This window comes from Symphalangus syndactylus, chromosome 4 (assembly GCF_028878055.3).
Source record: "Symphalangus syndactylus isolate Jambi chromosome 4, NHGRI_mSymSyn1-v2.1_pri, whole genome shotgun sequence".
Lineage (NCBI taxonomy): Eukaryota > Metazoa > Chordata > Mammalia > Primates > Hylobatidae > Symphalangus > Symphalangus syndactylus.
In genome coordinates this window covers 86,450,898-86,469,246 of record NC_072426.2, presented here as the reverse complement: position 1 = coordinate 86,469,246, position 18,349 = coordinate 86,450,898, and the positions used below count along the sequence as shown (strand labels likewise).

General features: G+C 50.4%; 1 protein-coding gene across 3 annotated transcripts; it reads right to left on the bottom strand.

Annotated features, from left to right (window-relative positions):
- Positions 1 to 9,863: 9,863 nt before the first annotated feature.
- Positions 9,864 to 16,285, bottom strand: LOC129480285 (neuropeptide Y receptor type 4-2). Of its 3 annotated transcripts, XM_055274016.1 has the most exons (3): positions 14,443 to 14,722; positions 12,494 to 12,649; positions 9,864 to 11,459 (listed from the first exon to the last, which is right to left on the bottom strand). In XM_055274016.1, exon 3 carries the CDS (start codon positions 11,398 to 11,400, stop codon positions 10,273 to 10,275), a length of 1,128 nt encoding a protein of 375 aa, XP_055129991.1. In that variant the 5' UTR covers positions 11,401 to 11,459; positions 12,494 to 12,649; positions 14,443 to 14,722; the 3' UTR covers positions 9,864 to 10,272. The 3 variants fall into 3 exon arrangements, with proteins under 3 accessions (XP_055129991.1, XP_055129993.1, XP_055129992.1); XM_055274018.1 differs by lacking the exon at positions 12,494 to 12,649; XM_055274017.1 differs by lacking the exons at positions 12,494 to 12,649; positions 14,443 to 14,722 and adding an exon at positions 16,010 to 16,285 and having other exon boundaries at positions 10,011 to 11,459.
- Positions 16,286 to 18,349: the final 2,064 nt, after the last annotated feature.

Genomic DNA, 18,349 nt, shown 5'->3' with positions numbered 1-18,349 from the left:
TATCCCTGCAACTCAGTGAACCACAGCAACAACTCCCAGCTTCCAGCCAAGAAGCTTGACCCTGAAGCTGGCCTAGATTCTCTACAGAAGTGAGGCCACAGAACACAGGTGAAGGGCCACTTACCTGGTGTCATCTCTGGTCTCAGCTCTGGAGAACTAGCTCCTCTGCCAGCTGCCCCATCCTGTCCACCAAGACCTCCTTGCTGAACCCCACCCGGTGCCTCAGGACCCTAACTTGTTTGCTGGCCTCCATGTCCTCTCACCAGATCCAGCCCTGGGGAGCTGAATTTCCTCTGGCCCACTGCCAGCCCTGGATCAGTACACACCCCAGCCAGCCACGGCCCAGCCCTGTCTGTCTCTCTCTCTCTCTCATGGCTGGGTCGGCCTTGGCCAGTGCTCTCTCTAGAGATCAAGACACAGGCACCTCTCTTGGTCTGTTCTGGCTGCTGTGATAAAATGCCTTAAGCTGGGTGTCTTATAAACCACAGAAATTTATTTCTCACAGTTCTGGAGGCTGGGAAGTCCTACAGACTGGGGTACTGGCCTGCTTGTTTCCTAGTGAGGGCTCTCTTCCTGGGTTGCAGATGGACGTCTCCCTGATGTATCTTCACATGGCAGAGAGACAGAGAGACAGACAGAGAGACAGAGAAAGAGAGCGAGAGAGACAGAGAGCATGCTCTTTGGTCTCTTCTTGTAAGGGCCTAATCCCATCATGAAGAATCCCTATAACCTCAACTAAATCTAATCATTTCTCAAAGGCTCCGTCTCCACATACCATCCCACTGTGGGTTAGGGTTTCAACATAGGGATTCTGGAGGCACACAAACGTGCAGTTCAAAACAGTGGAGACAAGGGGGCAAGGACTAGACAGCCCTACCATCCTCGTTTAAACCCTTGAATCAAGCCTGAAGTCAAAGAACTTCCTTTGGAGAGCCCCATTCCATGAGCCAATAAGTTCCCCATTTTGCCATCACCCACTTGAGTTTGGGATTTTCCCCCAGCTACTGAGTGCCTGACTGACATGATGCCCCCCCGAGATGGGCCTCCCTGCCCCCAATCTCACCTCCTCTGTTAGTTTCCTGGGGTTGCCACAACAGAGCATCACAGACAGAGCGGCTAAAATGACAGAAATTTATGGTCTCACAGTTCTGGAGGCTGCAAGTTCAAGGTCAACGTGTCAGCAGGTTTGGTTCCTTCGGAAGGCTGTGCAGGAGCCTGTTGCCTCTCCCTCAGCTTCTAGTGGTTTACTTCCATCTTCAGCATGCCTTGGCTTGTAGAAGGACTACCCTGAACTCTGTCTTCATGGTCACAACACATCCTCCCTGTGTGTGTTTCTGTGTCCAAATTTCCCCTTCTTATAAGGACACCAGTCTTATATGGACAATGCTCCATGTATGAACCTTTGCCAAGGGATTGGATTAGGGACCCACTATACTCCAGTATGACCTCATCTTAACTAATTATACCTGCAACGACACTGCTTCCAAAGAAGCTCACATGATGAGGTACTGTGGGTTAGGAATTCAATATATGAGTTTGGGGGGACACAGTTCAGCCCATACCACCTCCTCTGACCCTGAATTGGATGCTGTTTCTGCTCTGCTTATGATCCTCTTGTCCTCAACTGGCCTCTTGGTCCAGCACCCACTGAGGCACCAACTCTGAGAGAGCTCACTGGCTTCACACAGGTGCAACCTGATGGCACCTCACCTCACACCCCAAACACCCTTCTCACCTCCACAGGAGCGCTCTGTTTATGTCCAGGTATGTTCAGCGTTCCTGTGTGTCCCCAGGGTGTGGGGAGGTAATGCTCCATGTACGAACCTTTGCCAAGGGAATATGGGATCCAATGGATGAGTTCTTACCTCTTTTTTCATCCAGACAAACTGTCCTGAGGTGGTTTTAAGAGGTATCGAGTAATCAGCTGCCAGCTCAGTAGCGCATCTTCAGATTGACTCTCCCTCCTTCCCTGTCTCCTTCCCCGTATTCTTCATTCTGTTCCCTGGGATCTTTCTCCCTAATAAAGGAAGAGCTCATAGACCTCTGCCCCAGCTTCTGCTTTCTGGGGAATGCAGGCCAATCCAGCCACACTACTCTCCCTCCATGTAACCTGACCATGCCATCCCCCTGCTTAAAAGCTTTCAGTGCTTCTCCATTGCCCATAAAGCTCACAGTCTCTAGCTATTAGCTTCAAGGCCACTTGGAGGTCATCTGGCCAACTGTCTTTCCTGCTACAACAGTCTAAGTCATAGACTTTGGAAGACAACTGATTGGGTTTCAACTTTGGCTCTTACTGAAAATGTGGAAAAACTCATTTCACCTCTATAAGCTTCAGTTTCTTCATCTATCTGATCTCAGGATTGAGGGAAGGCAATGTAAAGCATCTGGCACAGTGGTTGGGGCACTAAATACATGGCAGCCAGTGTTTATTATTACAAACCAGGAAACCAGGATGCTAAGGGAGCTGCTTCAGCTCCCTTTCAGTCAGCAATCTTGGGCAAACGGCTGTCAAACTTGAGACCAAACAGCTACAAAACCAGATGCCCGCTCTCCACAAATAGGAGGCTGAAGTGCAGCTCTCCACTGAAGAACTCTAACAGTTGGAAATTCACTTGTACTATGGATATTTCTTCTGCACCTCTCGTGAACAGCCTGTTCTTGCTGAGAGCTGGACAGTAAATACAACATCTACAGTGCCTGCGTCCGTGGGGTTCACTTTCTAATGAGGGAGTGGAGACCCTCAACAAGGAACCAGCCAATGTGCTAAGTCCTGTGGCAGAAACTGGGCAGAAAAGGGAAGAGAGAGGGAGGATGGTTATATTTTTACAGGATGGTTAAAAAATTAGTCTTCTCTTTTTTGAGACAGGCTTTCACTCTGTTGCCCAGGCTGGTGTGCAATGATGTGATCACAGCTCACTGCAGCCTTGACCTTCTGTGCTCAGTCAATCCTCCCACCTCAGCCTCCCAAGTAGCTCAGAATACAGGCTTGTGCCACCATGCCCAGCTGATTTTTGTAATTTTTGTAGAGATGGGGTTTCACTATGTTGTCTGGACTGGTCTCAAATTCCTGGGCTCAAGTGATCTGCCTGCTTTGGCCTCCCAAAATGCTGGGATTACAGGCACAAACCACCATGCCAAGCCAGGAAATTAATCTTCTAATAAAGGTTCACTTAAGGTGAAGGGAGCAAGGGAGAAAGTTGATATCAAGGGGTGGCACTCCAAGCAGCAAGAGCAGGAAGTAGAAAAGCCTAAGGCGGGAGCAGTCTTAGCCTGTTCAAAAGATAGCAGAGAAGCAAGCACTGCTGAAGAGGAGTGGGTGAGGGGAAGGGTAGTAGGAAGTGAGGCCAGAGAGGGGCGGATGGTCTGCAGACACAGGTGCAGACTGTGACTGTGAAATTTGCACAGAGTATGATGGAAAGCCACTGGAGGGTTGAACAAAGTTGTAGAGGCACCTGACTAGCTTCAGTGGATCACTCTGGCTGAATGAGGCCAGAAAGGAGGCCTCTGCCATGATCTCAGTAGGGAGGATGGTGGCTTGAACCTGAAAGCAGAGCCTGGAGGCAGTGAGAAATGGTCATTCTGAGAACATTTTGAAGGCAGAGCTTACAGAACTCACTGATAGATTGGATGAGGGGTGTGAATAGGAGGTGATCCCAAAGACTGTGGCCCAAGCAAATGAAAAGCAGGACTTGCCCTTTCCTGAAAAGGAGGACACTGAGGAAGGAGGTAGCAGGGACAAATCTGGAGTTTGCTTTTGAATGTGCCAAGCTTGAGATGCTGACTGGTGTCTAGGAAACACAAAGCATGCCTGGACACCCAAATCTGGAGGTCAGGGAGAAGTTCAGACTGGAGATACACTGGGGAACATTAGAGTATTTGTGGCATTTAGCACCAGAAAACTGGGTGAGCTCACCAGGGGAATGAGAGGACCTCCAGGGCTCCTTGGGGATGCTTCAGTGTCCCAAATTCAGGGCAACAAGAGTCCAGGAAAGAAGATGGGGGAGAAGAGCCCAATGAGGCAGGGAGAGCCACAACCATTATGCCCTGAAAAAGCCACATGCTGGAGTCTCAAGGAGAAGGGAATGACCAACTGCCCAAAACAGCTGACGACCATATCAGACAAGACTGAGAACTGGCCACAGGATTTGGCAACATGGCAAGAGCTATATGAATGGACTGGTGAGCACATAAGAGGAGAGGAAGTGGAAGCTTCAGGATTAGACAGGGGGCCAGGCACAGTATCCCATGCCAATCTCAGCACTTTGGGAGGCCGAGACAGGAGGATCACTTGAGGCCAGGAGTTCAAGACCAGCCTGGGCAACAGAGAGAGACCTCATCTCTACAAAAAAGGAAAAAAAAAGAAAAACCAGCCTGGACAACATAGGGAGACCCAGTCTCTACCAAAAAAGAAAAAAAAAAGATTTAATTTTTTAATTAGCTGGACATGGTGGTATGCACCTGTGGTCCTAGCTACTCAGGAGGCTGAGGTGGGAGGATCACTTGAGCCCAGGAGTTCGAGGTTGCAGTGAGCTATGTTCGTGCCACTGCACTCCAGCCTGGGTGACAGAGCAAGACCCTGTCTCTAAAAGAACAAAAAAAAAAAAAAAAGAGAGAGAGAGAGAGAGAGAAAGAGGTTAGACAAGGCTCTGGAGGAGTTTTGTGCAAAAAGGAGCAGAGAACACTGATGGTGTGAGAGTGATGTTCTTCAGGAGATGACAGCGAATGGGATCTGGGGACAATGGAGGTCTTTGGGGCTGTTAGCTTGTTTGTTCTTCTCTGGCCATTCCAGCTCTCAGGGTCACCTTGCCTTCCAGGCCCCTCCACTCCAGTGACTCCTTTGGTGACGTATCCACTCATGCATTCTGAGTCTTTCCTGTATCACCTCCTGACCCTTCCAGTGGCTCAGTCACTATCTAGCTGTGTGACCTTGGATGAGTCACTTAACCTCACAAGAAGCAGCAATCAGTGAATCCGGTAACTTCAGTTTCTTCCAGCATCAGGGTGGACAGAGAGTCACAGTGGTAGGACCTGGGGGTGTTTCTCTAAGGTATGTGGGAATTTAGGCTCCCCTTTGATCTCAGATTCATGGAGAACCCAGAACTGGTTATTAGAAAACTCTTGCAGAGTGAATAGGTAAGCTTCTTTAATAGTAATTCTTCACTTGGCAAATGCTTAAGTGCCTGCTCTATCCAAGGGTGTGTCAGAAGTTCTGCAAGGGTGGAGGATGAGCCTCTTGGATTTTACCCTCAAAAGCTCATAACCTTGTGGGGTGGTGGGTGTGTCTATTCAAAACCATAACAGGGCAGACTCTCTGGCACATCACTTTGTGTTCATCTTTAGGACCAGTTGTCACAGTTGCACACACAAATTAAAGTTCCACAGGAGGTGGGATGTTTTCGGTCTTGTACTCTATGTGCCTGACACATCATAAGCAGTCAGTACATGTTTGTTGAATGAAAGCAGTATTGAATGGTACCATTTAATTTGTGTTTTGAAGCAAGGGTGGGATTTGGACCTACACAGATGGGCAAAGGGGGGCATTGTAGACTGGCGGGGGGTGCGGTGGCTGGAGGCAGGAGGAGGGAATGGCGGGAGCAGATGTACAGAGACCGTGACACCCAAGGTGTGGTTGGTAATTGCAGGCCGACTGTGACTGGATCGTGTGATATGTCAGGATGCAAAGAGACTGAAAAGGTAAGTTGGGGCCAGATGGTGGAGAGGGTTGAATTCAAGCTATGTTTAAGGGATCAGATTTATCTATAGTAGGATGATCTCATGTTCCCATTTCCCAGGGTAGTTTTGCCTGTTGTCCCAGGGTGATTATTCATGGTGGCCCCTTTCATGCTCAAGTATCCCTGTTTGGATAAGTTATGTGGTCCTGAAATCCTAAAGGCTTTGTGGAACCCCCAAAGGTTTCACAGAGGGATACGGTCAGGCTAGCCTTGAATGGTCAGTGCCCACACTGTTTGCTGGACCTGGAGGCAGGAGCTGGGACACCCTCTAGTCTTGGCAATTCAGGTCAAAGTCTTTTGGTTAATGGTAAACCACCAACAGTGGCCAGGGTATGGTGAAATGGGCACTCTTCAGGGAGTGCCCTGAAATTGTTCCAGACCTTTTTTGGAAATCAATTTTGCAGCACGCATCAAGAGCCTTGAAAAATGTCCATGCCCTTTGTTAATTCCACTTCTGGAAATCTCTCCTAAGGAAATAATTCCAAATATAGAAAAGGTTCTTTGCACAGAGGTTCATCATAAAACTCTATGCAACAGGTCTAGAGACAGCTCAGAATGCCACAACAGATGATATTAAGGACATAGGATATATCTATCAATGGACTTTAAATTCCATAGAACAGGGACAATGTCTGATTACAACCACTGTATCCCCGCAGCTAACATAGTGTCTGACATATTTGTTTAATGAATAAACAAGTGAATAAAAATTTATATCAGGTTAAACAAAAAAGATATAAAACAATCCTTAAATGGGATATATAAGTTCCCATATGGACACACTACGATCTCAACCATTTTTTTAAAAAACAGACATATGTATATGACTATGCATATGAAAACTTTTAAAATGACTCCCCAAAATGTAAACAGTGATTATGTTTGAGTGGTGGAACTCCTGATAATTTCCTTTTTTTAATTTTATTTTTGTATATATTGTATATCTTTCAGAATGAATATGATTACTTTCATAATGGAAAAAAAAAAAGGCCACATCAATACTTTAAAAAAGAAAGGCTAGCATTAGGCAGGGCTTTAGCACTCACAGCCAGGACATGATGAAGTTTTGCATCCTCCAAGGGTTCCCAGTCAGTCTTTGTGGTATCAGTCTCCAATTCCAGCCATGATCCTCCTCTGTAAGATGGGTTCCTCCCACAATGGGTGGCAGAGGGTCCACTTGCTGGCTAGAAATGCCCCCCCATCCCCCCACTGCCCCCAGGAGCTAGAGATACTGAGGGGTGCTGGCTTTCACTGGGGCAGTTTCTACATTCATAAGCAGCCATCAAAAATGCTATCTAGGCTGGGCACGGTGGCTTGTGCCTGTAATCCCAGCACTTTGGAAGGCAGAGCAGAGCAGATCATCTGAGGTCAGGAGTTCGAGACCAGCCTGGCCAGTATAGTGAAACCCTGTCTCTACTAAAAATACAAAAAAAAAAAAAAAATAGCTGGGTGGTGTGGTGACAGGCACCTGTAATCCCAGTTACACAGGAGGCTGAGGCAGGAGAATTGCTTGAATCCGGGAGGCGGAAGTTGCAGTGAGCCAAGATCGCACCATTGCACTCCAGCCTGGGCAGCATGAGTGAAATTCTGTCTCAAAAAAAAAAAAAAAAAAAAGAAAAAGAAAAAAAAGATATCCAGCAAGATGAAAAACTGTTGATGATACAGTTTTAAGTGAAATAGAGCAGAATACAAAAAGCCATGTTCACTAAGAACGTATCTATGCAAACTATGCACATGGCAAATATTTATCAAAAGAATGAAAAAGTCTCACAAAAAATATGACCACATGCAGCCAGAGATGAGACAGACAACCAAAACTGAATACACCTTTTCAGCAATAACAATTTTAGAGACGTTCCCAGAACTAAGATGGGTGTCTACAGTTGCTTACCCAGTAACTCTAGGTTCCAGGGCAACCTGTTTCTTAGAGCAGAGCTTCTCAAACTTCAGTGTGCACACAATTAACCTGGGATCCTGATAAAACGTGGATTTGGATTCAGTCGAGCTGGGCTGGCAACAAGGACTCTGCATATCTACAAGCTCCAGGTGATGCTGGGGCACAGAACACACTCAATGAGGCTTCTACCCACTACCCCAATTCTTAGCACCAAACACCTTCCCCAGAGGCCTGGCCTGGCCCTCCATCCTCAAGCATGCCTGCACCCGAAATCATCTTTGTCCCCAGCATCTTGGCACCATTGAGACTAATAATGGAAGCAACTCCAGGCACTTGCGTGGGATCCAGTGGGGGCTGAGGCCCCCAATTCCTTGGGAAGCTTGGACAATGACATCTTTCTGGGGTGATGTGAAGACAAAAGTGACTCCATCTTGGATGCTAATTTGCCCATGTTGACTTCTGATTAGCCCCAGTCCCATGAATGCCTTCTGACTCCTACTTTATTTACTGTCCCGAGTGTAAGAATATGTACTCCTGCTTTTAGATCAAAGCAAGCTTGATGTTATCATGCAAATTCTGGGCTATGATGCACATGGCATTCTTGCTTGCTCTGGCACACTACCTTTCATTGTCTTGCTGGAGCATGTATATCCTTTTCGTATGGTATATAAGCCTTGGGTCCGAGAGTAACAGTGCAGAGATCTGCCTGTCTTGTGGCCACCCAAGACCACCCTTCTGCCTAAAAGTTCCCTCAATAAATCACTCAATACCAACAAACTGGATTTGTCTGCCTCCTTGTTTGGTCTCTTGGCTCCTTTGGCATTTGGGGGTTGCTTTGTGCATGTGGGCTTTTCACAAAATAGATGGGTCCTGGAACCTGGGCTTTGCTGGCAGGTGGTCACCTGGAGCAGCCAGCAGCAGATGGCACCACAGGACAAGCACAAGCTGTGTCCAAGAGAGTGGCTCAAGAAATCTGCCCAAAATCCAACACAAAATGAACAAAGGAACTGAATGGGAGATGTGACCAAAAGAAGCGGTAAGATAAACAGCTCCAGGAAGGGAGCTGCTGGCTCAAACAGCACTTGTCTTGGATGTCAGTTCCACCGGCTCTTGGTCAGGGGTGAGAGCCCTGTGCCAGACCCCCTCTGCAGAACCTATGCCGTCTTATGATGGGCTCTTCCAGGGCTCCGGCACATGAATACCCTGGCCTGGGAGACTATAGTAGGTCAGCCACTGTCCACTCTGCTGGAGGGTCGGTCTGAGCCCACAGAGCCATGTGGAGACATCCCATCCAATGCAGCCCAGGAGCAGTCTTGACATTTCTTTCCCTGCAAGGACAGGCTGTCTGGTCCACACATAGATGAAGCCTTGGGCCTGGTTCAGCATCCAGAGGACGAGGCCATAACCCCCAAGGTAAGATATTTACACTAATTGGAGCCTTTTCTCCTTTTTCCCTGGCTGGCTGGAGGAAGGGGACCCCTGCTTTTTTCAGCCAGTGCCCCATGAAGTTAGACTCCCAGGACTCCCTGCCCCTGATCCTACTTAAGGCCACTGGGATGCCCAATACCCTGAGGAAGCTTTGAAAGATACGTGGCACATTATCTGGGGCAAGTCAGCTCAGTGGTCAGAGCACAGAGTGAAGGAGGCTGCAGCCATGGCCTTGAGTTCTGGAGGCCTCTGTAGTGGGTCAACAGTGGGGAGAGCCACAGAGTCTCGGTCCAGCTGCTGTATCAAATGAGGTCCTGGGAGGCAAGGAAGGGCAGGCAGGAGACTATGGCTGCAGCAGCCTGAGCCCTGGCCCCCTTCCCATGCTGGACTCCTGTCCAGCACCAAACATTCAGCAGTGAGTGGCACCTTTACCATCAACCCACCATGGAAAACTTCCCTGGAGCTCTCTCCTTGTGCCAGGACCTGTCCATGGCATGTAAGACACAGGCCCCATGATGATATGGATTTCACCTGCAAGGCGCTCGCCATCTCATCTAGGAGAGGAACTTGCAGGCTGATTTCCATGTAAGGTGGAAGGCATGGTGATAGAGAAAAGGGATGGAGTAGGAAGTGAGTCCTGGAATTCCTGCTGCAGAGGGCTGTAAGCCAAGACTACTGCATCTATTCTCTTCAGCTGGATGTGCTAATGATCTAACAGTAATCCCACTGCTTTGCATCCACAGAATTCTTTACTTCTGAAGCGACTCCACACACCATATCTCACAGAGGTGAGGAGTTGACCAAGGTCTAGAGCTCTGACTCCAAGCGCTCCTTCCCTCACCCCACAGTGGCCCCGCGGTCTCACTGGTGGAGGTGAAATCTCTGGGTTCCCAGGCCAGGCATCTGTTGCTGTGTCACCAGAATGAACCCTGCCTGCTGCCAGCAGACATCTCCGGCTCTGGCATCTTTCAGCTCAAGCTGCAAGGCTTACTGTGACCTCTGGAATCTGCACTCAGAATTCTCCCAGGAACAAACAGCTGAAGTATCAAAATGCCAGTCTTCACGATGCAAATGGATGCAAAAGCAGCTCTTGCCAGCCTATCTGGACCCCAGAAAGCCAGGAATGCTGGGGTGCCACCCCAGCTTGCAGTGTGCCCACTTAGCTAAGTGAAAGAGCCTGGCAAGGGACATGGCAGGGAGAAGCCCTACACCTGGTTAAATGGTATTGGACCTGCCACTTAGCCTCAGGGACCCTTTGGAGACTTCCGTATGTACTGTGGACAGGGGCAGATGCTCTGACTCCTCCAGGGGGGTGCTCTGCTGGCAAGTCAGCACCAGGGCCTTGATCTCCTTCTTGAAGTTGGTGTTGAGAAAGCCGTAGATGAATGGGTTGACGCAGGTGGAGGCCATGGCAAGCAAGTGGCACACCAAGAAGATGAGGTTCCCATGGCAGATGGGGATGGCCTCATGGTGCCAGTCTTCCAGGCTGTTGAACACATGCAGAGGCAGCCAGAGCACGGCGAAGGCCACCACCATCACCACCAGCACCACATTGACCTGCTTCATGTGCCCAGCTCGCAAGCTGTAGGTGCCCTTGTGAAACACACGCCCCTGCCTCTGCAGGCGCCGGTAGATGCGTGCATAACAGACCAGGATGAAGCCCAGTGGGAGGCAGTACTGGAAGAGGAGCAGGAAGGTGGTGTAGATGGTGCGGTGGTGAGCCAGTGGCCAGGACTCGGTACAGACCACCTTATCCGCCAGGAACTCCAGAGCCTTGGAGTGGTTCTTGTGGAAGACATTCTCCAGGATGCTGTTGGCCAGGAAGGGCAGGGAGAGGACACAGGCAATGACCCAGATGAGCACAATCCCCAGGTAGGCCTGTGAGATGCTGGGCTTCCAGCCTGTTGGGTTGATGATGAGCTGATGCCTCTCCAGGGCCACGAGGACAAGCGAGAGGATGGAGACCGTCACCGACATGCACTGGATGAAGGCCGACATCTTGCAGAGGGTCTCTCCAAAGATCCAGTAGTCCATGATGGTGTAGATGGCCGTCAGCGGCTGGCAGAGGAGGCACATGAGGAAGTCAGAGAAGGCCAGGTTGGCGATAAGCAGGTTGGTCACATTGGCTTTCTCCTTCTGCCTCACAGTCACACACATCAGGCAGAGGTTACCCAGGACCCCCACGACAGTCTCAATGCTGTAGGAGGTGACGATGAAGACCATCATGTCCACGGAATCCTGGCAATGGTCAGAGAAGTTGTATGAGATGCCCAGGGGTTTGCTTCTGTTTTCACCTTGTGGAGATTTTGGGAGGAGCAAGGCCAAGAGGTGAGAGGTGTTCATGGTGGATGTGAAAAGATTCCAGGACTCTTGAACTAAGTGATACACTTGAGGGATGACGCCTACAAGGCAAACAGACAAACAATACTCAGGGATCGTGCCCAGGGCAGAATCCAGGGAGGAGCAGGGCTGGGTAGAAAGGCTCTCAGATGCTTCCAACCCGAGGCTGGTATCTGGAGGGGCTATTACCTAAGGCTCATGGTAAGACTCTGGCATCCAATGATGCTACCCTGTTAGAAGCACTTGTTGCATGCTGGGTACTGTGCTCAGCACTTTCATCTATTAGCTAGTTTATTCCTAGAGGTAGATATTATCAATCCATTTCATAGATGAGGAATCTAAGACCTGGAGATGGAAAGCAACTTGCCCATAGTCACACAGCTAATTAGTAACAGGGCCCAGTTACAAACTCAGGTCATCTAATGCCAGAACTTGTTCTACTAATTCCTTCCGGCCTCAGGATGAGGCTGTTCTGATGATAAAGAAGTTGGAGTGCTGTATGCAGAGTTTAGTGATGGAATTGTTCAGGGAGCATGGGTAGAATGCCCCTTGTCATATTTTATCTGAATGGAGACAGCAATAAATGCCACTCTGCACAGGATTGCTTGTGTCCTTCCACGGCACCCCATTCCCTTCAAGATAGAGCTAAAGCTTCGGGGATCCATACTCAGTGCACCCTCCTGGTCTCAGCCCCTCCCTGCCCTGCTAGCCTTGTTTTTTAGGTGATATCTGGCAAAGTTGAAGACTGCCCAGTATGCAAAGCCTGGCTCATCAGCACACCAACTTCTTCCTACCACCCACCATGTGCACACACATACCTGGCCAAAGTTACAGGTGCCCAGTGCCCTCCCCAGAACCTACTCCATGACTATATTCAAGTCACTTGATGCAGTGTGCAGCTCACAAGCACACCAGACTGTTCCACATCTCTATGCCCTGGTACAGGCTGTCCCTTCCCCGAGGACCTCCTCAGCACAACTGACCCCCTGCCAAGACTGAGTTGGAATTGAGACTCCAGAGTTCCCCCGTGGTAGTGCCAGTGATGGATGTTTTGCACGGGAAGCACCATACCACTACATACATCATTGTGACTCACCTCTCAGATTCTCTAGTCATTGTTAATCCCACAGGGTTGCAGTTCTCAACCTTCAGTAAACATCAGAATCATTCTAGAAGCATGTTGAAAGTGCAGATCCCAGGGCCCTTCCACCAGGAGATGTAGTTAAGTGAGTCCAGGATGGGGGCCAGGAATCTGTATTTAACAAGTAGACTATGTGATTCTGATGCACATGGCCCTTGGACCCCGCCTTGTAAAACACTATAGCAGAAAACCCTATTTGAGATATTTTTTAAGTCTCATATAATGGCCATATGTATTTTTTACATGATCAATTGCTATGTTAAGGCAGTTTTTGCAGAGTACAAGACCAAAATCAACCAGAGCCCAGTAAACTCTATTTGTCGGCTGTCGTAAGTGTCACTTGTTGTGCATCTGATCTACTTATAAAGATGAGTCTCTGAGGTCAGGACTTCAACACCTGCCTGGCCAACATGGTGAAACCCCATCTCCACTGAAAATAGAAAAATTAGCCAAGTGTGGTGGTGCGTGCCTGTAGTCTCAGCTACATGGGAGGCTGAAGCAGGAGAATCACTTGAACCTGGGAGGCGGAGGTTGCAGTCAGCAGAGAGTGCACCACTGCACTCCAGCCTGGGCAACAGAGCGAGACTCTGTCTCAAAAAAAAAAAAAAAAAAAGTCTCATTTGGTCATTTAAAAGATCAAGCTGTGAATTCACCTGATAGTTTACAGTCTGGTTATTTAGGAACCAGATCTCGAAGGCAGGAAGATTTCTCCGGCACTATGGTCTTCTGGCAAAAAGGGCCATTTGGGGCAGAACATGACAAAATAAACTATTCCAGAGCCAAACACAAGGCCCAATATAAGATAAAGAGCAGTCCCAGCTGCATGAACCTGTGGCAGAGGCACTGCACTCAGAAGCAGCAAACGGGCCAGAACCCAAGGCTCTGGGTGACCATCAGCAGGGCTTGGCCAGTAGTGTAGAGAAACACCATTCATCCCAAACCAACCACCTAAAGCAGGATCAGAGTGGAAGGACTGGGCTGGGAGGGCTCCAGAAAATGCTCACTGCTTCATTTACCCACTCAATAAGTGTGTCAAGCCCTGGGCTAGAAACAAGCACTGCAAAGATGACTTATACAGTCATGGCCCTCCCAGAACAGAGGGGCTGACCAGCACGAATGCAGATGGAACTCGTTGCCATTGCCAACGCCAATATGAAACAGAGGCCTGTGAGTTGAGAGATCAGAGAAGGAGCAGGGAGCAGGGAGACGAGAGAAGAGGTGGCAATGGTACAGGGCTCAAAGGCTGAAGAGGAGTCAACCAGCCAAAGGGACAGGGAGAGGAGGGAACTCGAAGTGCAAGGAACAGCATGTGCAAAGGCACAGAGGCAGGAAGGAGCAGAGCCTGCTGGGAAAAGTAAGCAGAATAACAGGTTCCAGGGTGGCAGATGATGAAGCTGGAGTGGTGGGCCAGACCAGCAAGGCCAGGTCCATTCCAGTAAGATCACTTGGATATAGAAAATGGATTGGCAGACAGGGCCAAGACAGGAGGAGGAGGAGCACTGAAAAGGTGGTGTTGGGCGTCTGCCTGAGGCTGCTGGGCTTGGGGTACACTGACCAGTGAGGACCAGGGGACCTCAAGTCCCTCAGGCACACCCAAGGGGGTGGCGAGTGCATGAGGGGGAGGGTAGATTATTACGAAAGTTCAGTAAAATGGTGTCTCTGCATTTTGTCCCCAGGCAGCTCTCCAGACACAAAAACTAGAACCAGCTGCAAGCCCCAACAGGGACCCCCTGCAGCCTGCCTTCCCAGTCAATCAGAGGAAAATTAATGAATCATACACACAATGCTAATCTCCCAGTGGGGTTAGAATAGGGAAGGCCCTTTGCTTTGTCTCCTGAAATCTCAGCAAAAGCTACTATATCCTAATGCCCATAGCGCCCAGATACCTCAGATGCACCCCTTACCTCCTTGGCTTGCAGCTTACAGGGTGCGGATGGGGCCGCCCATGTCTCAGGTGAGGAAACTGAGGTCCACAGTGGGGGCAGGATGCTCCCCAGATCCAGTGTGACGCTCTGCGCCCCGGGCCAAGGGCAGGCAGGGCGCCCGGCTTCCCGGAGGGTTCGTACGGGGGCCCACTCGGCCCCGCCCCCGGCCGCACTCCTGTGCCCAGGAGGCACCAGGCTCGGGGCAGAGCCGCGCCTGCTTCACCTGCTCCTGCGGCCCCGATGCTGCCTGCGTGCGGAGCGGAGCGGCTGCTACGCTCCCGCCTGCGCCCGCCCAGCCTGCCCCTTGCGCCCGCCCACGAGAGCGCTCCAGCCGCCCGCCTGCCCGGGACCCCAGCACTCGCCCTGGGGAGCCGCATCTTGAGCCCCCAAGGCCTGCCCGGAGCTGCAGCCCTGCCTGCGTGTGTCTCTCACGCCCACCTCAACCCTAGATACAGGCAGAATGGAGCTGCGCTGTCTTTCTCTCTTTCTTTCTCTCTCTCTCCTCCCTCTCTCCCTCCCTTTCTCTTTCTCTAGGAGTGTCTCTCTCTCTCTCTGGGGGTGTGTGCGTCTGCCTGACTCTCTCTCTCTCTGCCTCAGTTTCCTCATCCATGAAATGGGTATGAAAAGACCTGCCTTTCATAAGTTCGTTCAGAAACATTACTTGCAGACCTCCTATGGGCCTGGCTCTCCTGCTGGGCACCAGAGCTGGACAAGACAGGCTCCCTGTCCTTGGTTCCTTCTGGAGCTCTCAGCCCTGGGGGAGAAGACAGACAGGGTACAAGGAAAGAGGGCAATAAATTATTACCGAGGGTGAGATGCTGTGAGCAAATGGGTTCGATAGGCCAGATGGATGGCACAGTCACAGCAAAAGCCCTGAGGCTGGGAGCATTCAGCCCCTGGAGACCAGGGGACGGCAGTGTGGCTGAGAATGTCAGCCAGGGTGAGGGAAGGAGATGGGCATCCAGGGTGTGAGTGAAAACTCAGGGTGGGCCCTGGAAGTGGAGTGTCTTATCTCAGGCAGTCCCAAGGTTGTGGCGATGAGAATTCAATGAGAATGGTCACTTTCTCCTTTGGAGCTGAGATGCACACGACTTGGCTGTAATGGAACAGCTTTGCTTACAATGGCTGCTCCTGTTTTGAATACACTAGCTTATAATTCCCTGCCCCCCACCCCCACATGGCAAAGTCACATGTGTGCTTAGAGGACCTCCTGAGAGTAACAGATCTGCTTCAAGAGCACCTCCTAAACACTGGACATACACACCTGTCCAGTGAACCTCCTGTGGCTCTCCATGGAAATGTCCCCATGAAGTCATGGCAGTGGTCCCTCTAGAATGGCAGCTGCCATTTGTAGTGCATAGACTCTGCAGACACTACCTTAGTTAATCATCACAACAGTTCTGAGAGGTCGGCATTTTTATTCCCATTGTGCTGATGAAGCAAAGTGACACTCAGTGATTGAGCAACTTGCCCAAAGTCACTCAGCTAAGAAAGAGCCAGATCCAGGATGCGAACCCAGCTGCCAAGCACCCAGGCCTCTGCTCACTGTCGCTGTAGACTGGCACCTGTCATCTCTTCTTTCTGGACCGTGCTCCTTCCTGTCTCGACTACCTGGAAAGCTGCTGCTCCTCCGTTGCACCCCAGCTCCGATGTCCCTGCTGCCATGACAAATTCCTGCCACCCTCCCATGCTCTGCTGCAGAGGCAGATGTAGCAGCCTAGTTGGTTGTCTGCCTGAGCACCTTTGTCTCCCCACTCCCCTATGTCTAGGTCAAAGCTCTTGTCTCTGCCTCCAGATCCCAGCACAAGTCCACACACAGCATCTGACAAAGAAAGAAAGGAAGGAAGGAAGAAAGGGAGGGAGGGAGGGAGGGAGGACATTTAAGGAGACCTGATTGTAATGGTAGCTTCCAGACGTGTAAAATCAGAGAACATTGCTTGACCAGAAACTGCTCAACTCCAGCTGGGAGCTCTATGGACACCCGTCCTCTGTGCAGGTAAGAACTCAGCCACTGTCACCTCCTTCTTGCAGGGCAGCTGTGTGGGGTCTGGATTTGCTGGTAAGCCCATGGAGGCAAGCTTCCACATAGACATATTTGAGAACTACTGCCCAAGGCATGCAGCCTGAGCCCTAGCTCTTGTGGGTCAGAGAACAGCAGAAGAGCTGAAATGGTGGGAAAAGCAGCAAACAGCTCCCATGCCAGGCAGAAGCATGTGAACCTGCCCTTAGTCCATCCTCATGCCTAACTGGTGTGGTGTGATCATCCCATCTCACAGGCGAGAAAACTGAGCCTCGAAGAAGTAGAGTGTCTTGTCTCAGCCAGCCAACTTGTAGATGGTAGGGCTGGACTTTCAATCCAAAGTCCAAGCTCTTCCTTCAGGACCATAATGCCCAGGAGAGGGGTAGGTAGCTCTTCCTAGCACAGATTTCAGGTTAAACCAATACTCCCAGAGTTGGCTGCCAGACCCTTTGCCTCTGCTAGGGAAAGGAGACAGCACCCCCTGGAGGCAGCAGAGCCCCGCACCAATCATAGCCAGAGCACTTGAAGCTCCTCAAGAAAGCAGTCTATAAGAAAGAACTGGGAGCTGCTGTTCTTCCCCCTTGCTGGAGTCCAGGGTCCGGAGCACAGCCTGAGAGGCTCTGCCAGTCAGCCAGGCCGCATTCCGCCATCTCTGGGGAAGGGGCTGGGTAGGATTTTCCTTCTGCCATAAAAGTGGCTGGCTGGTGTGACCCGCTGGAGACTGATTCTCCTAAATAGCTTAGTGACAGGTTCCCTTCCCACCCCATCAGGAATGTTCCTCATGAATCACCCCGAAGTCAGACAGGCGCACGACTCCCTTAGGTGTGTGCAGTGCTCCACATGACCTCTCTGAACCTCAGTCCGCTGCATGCTCAGTATTCCCCCTGGTCCTATGAGGAAGCTGAAGATCAGCTAGTCAGGGAATGGATAGACCCCAGCCACCCTCCTTACTATAAATTTGCTGGGATTTGGAATCAGGCCCATTCACAGTTGCTTACATCACATTGAGAGTCAGCGTGGCGACTGGTCACAAGCCGGGCACAGAAGCCGTCTCGCATTGCCTCAGATTCTCATTTGCAAAGTGGAGCTAATAAGGAAGTTTGCCTCGGGAGCTGCTGTGGCAAGAATGAGTTGAGATGAGGACGGCTCTCCACACAGTTATGGGCGGGAAACACCCTGCAGAGCTGTGGCTATTAGCATTCCTGTGTCCTGCATGCCTGCCCACCTCCCTGAGCCTCTGCCCCAGAGCTAATGGGCCATCACGACCAATTCTATCTGGAAACCTCTCCAAACCCACATCACAACCCATGCATCTCACCTGGACAGTCCTAAGAGGCCCTGCAAGCTCAGCCATGGTGAGCACCTCCTAGACACTGGACAGACATACACAACTCTCCAGTGAAACCTCCTGTGGCTCCCATTGGAAATGTCCCCATGGAATCATGGCAGCGGTCCCTCTAGGATGGGTCCCTCTGAAATCAGTCTGACTCTATTCCTCTTTCAGCCCTTCTAGGGCTGCCTCCTCCAGACTCATTCTGCACGTAAACTCTTCATTTTCAGGGAGTATGGTTGAGTTTCTCAGATCCAGGCTTGTGTAGATGTTGCTTCCACGGCCTGAACTCATCAAGCTCTCCATTCTCAGAGACCCATCCCATACACACAACTCCCTGAGAAATGTCCTTGGCCATCCCTGCCTCCAACCTGTGCATTCTGAAGGGCAGCTGCCAAGCATGATCCACTCACATATAGCACCCGGAAGCTGTCCTACTTTTTTCATGGAAGGCTACAGCAGAGGGAAGCCACATCAGCTATCTGGGGAAACCAGTTTATTTTCCGGTACTTATAACAGAGAACCAAAGATCCTCA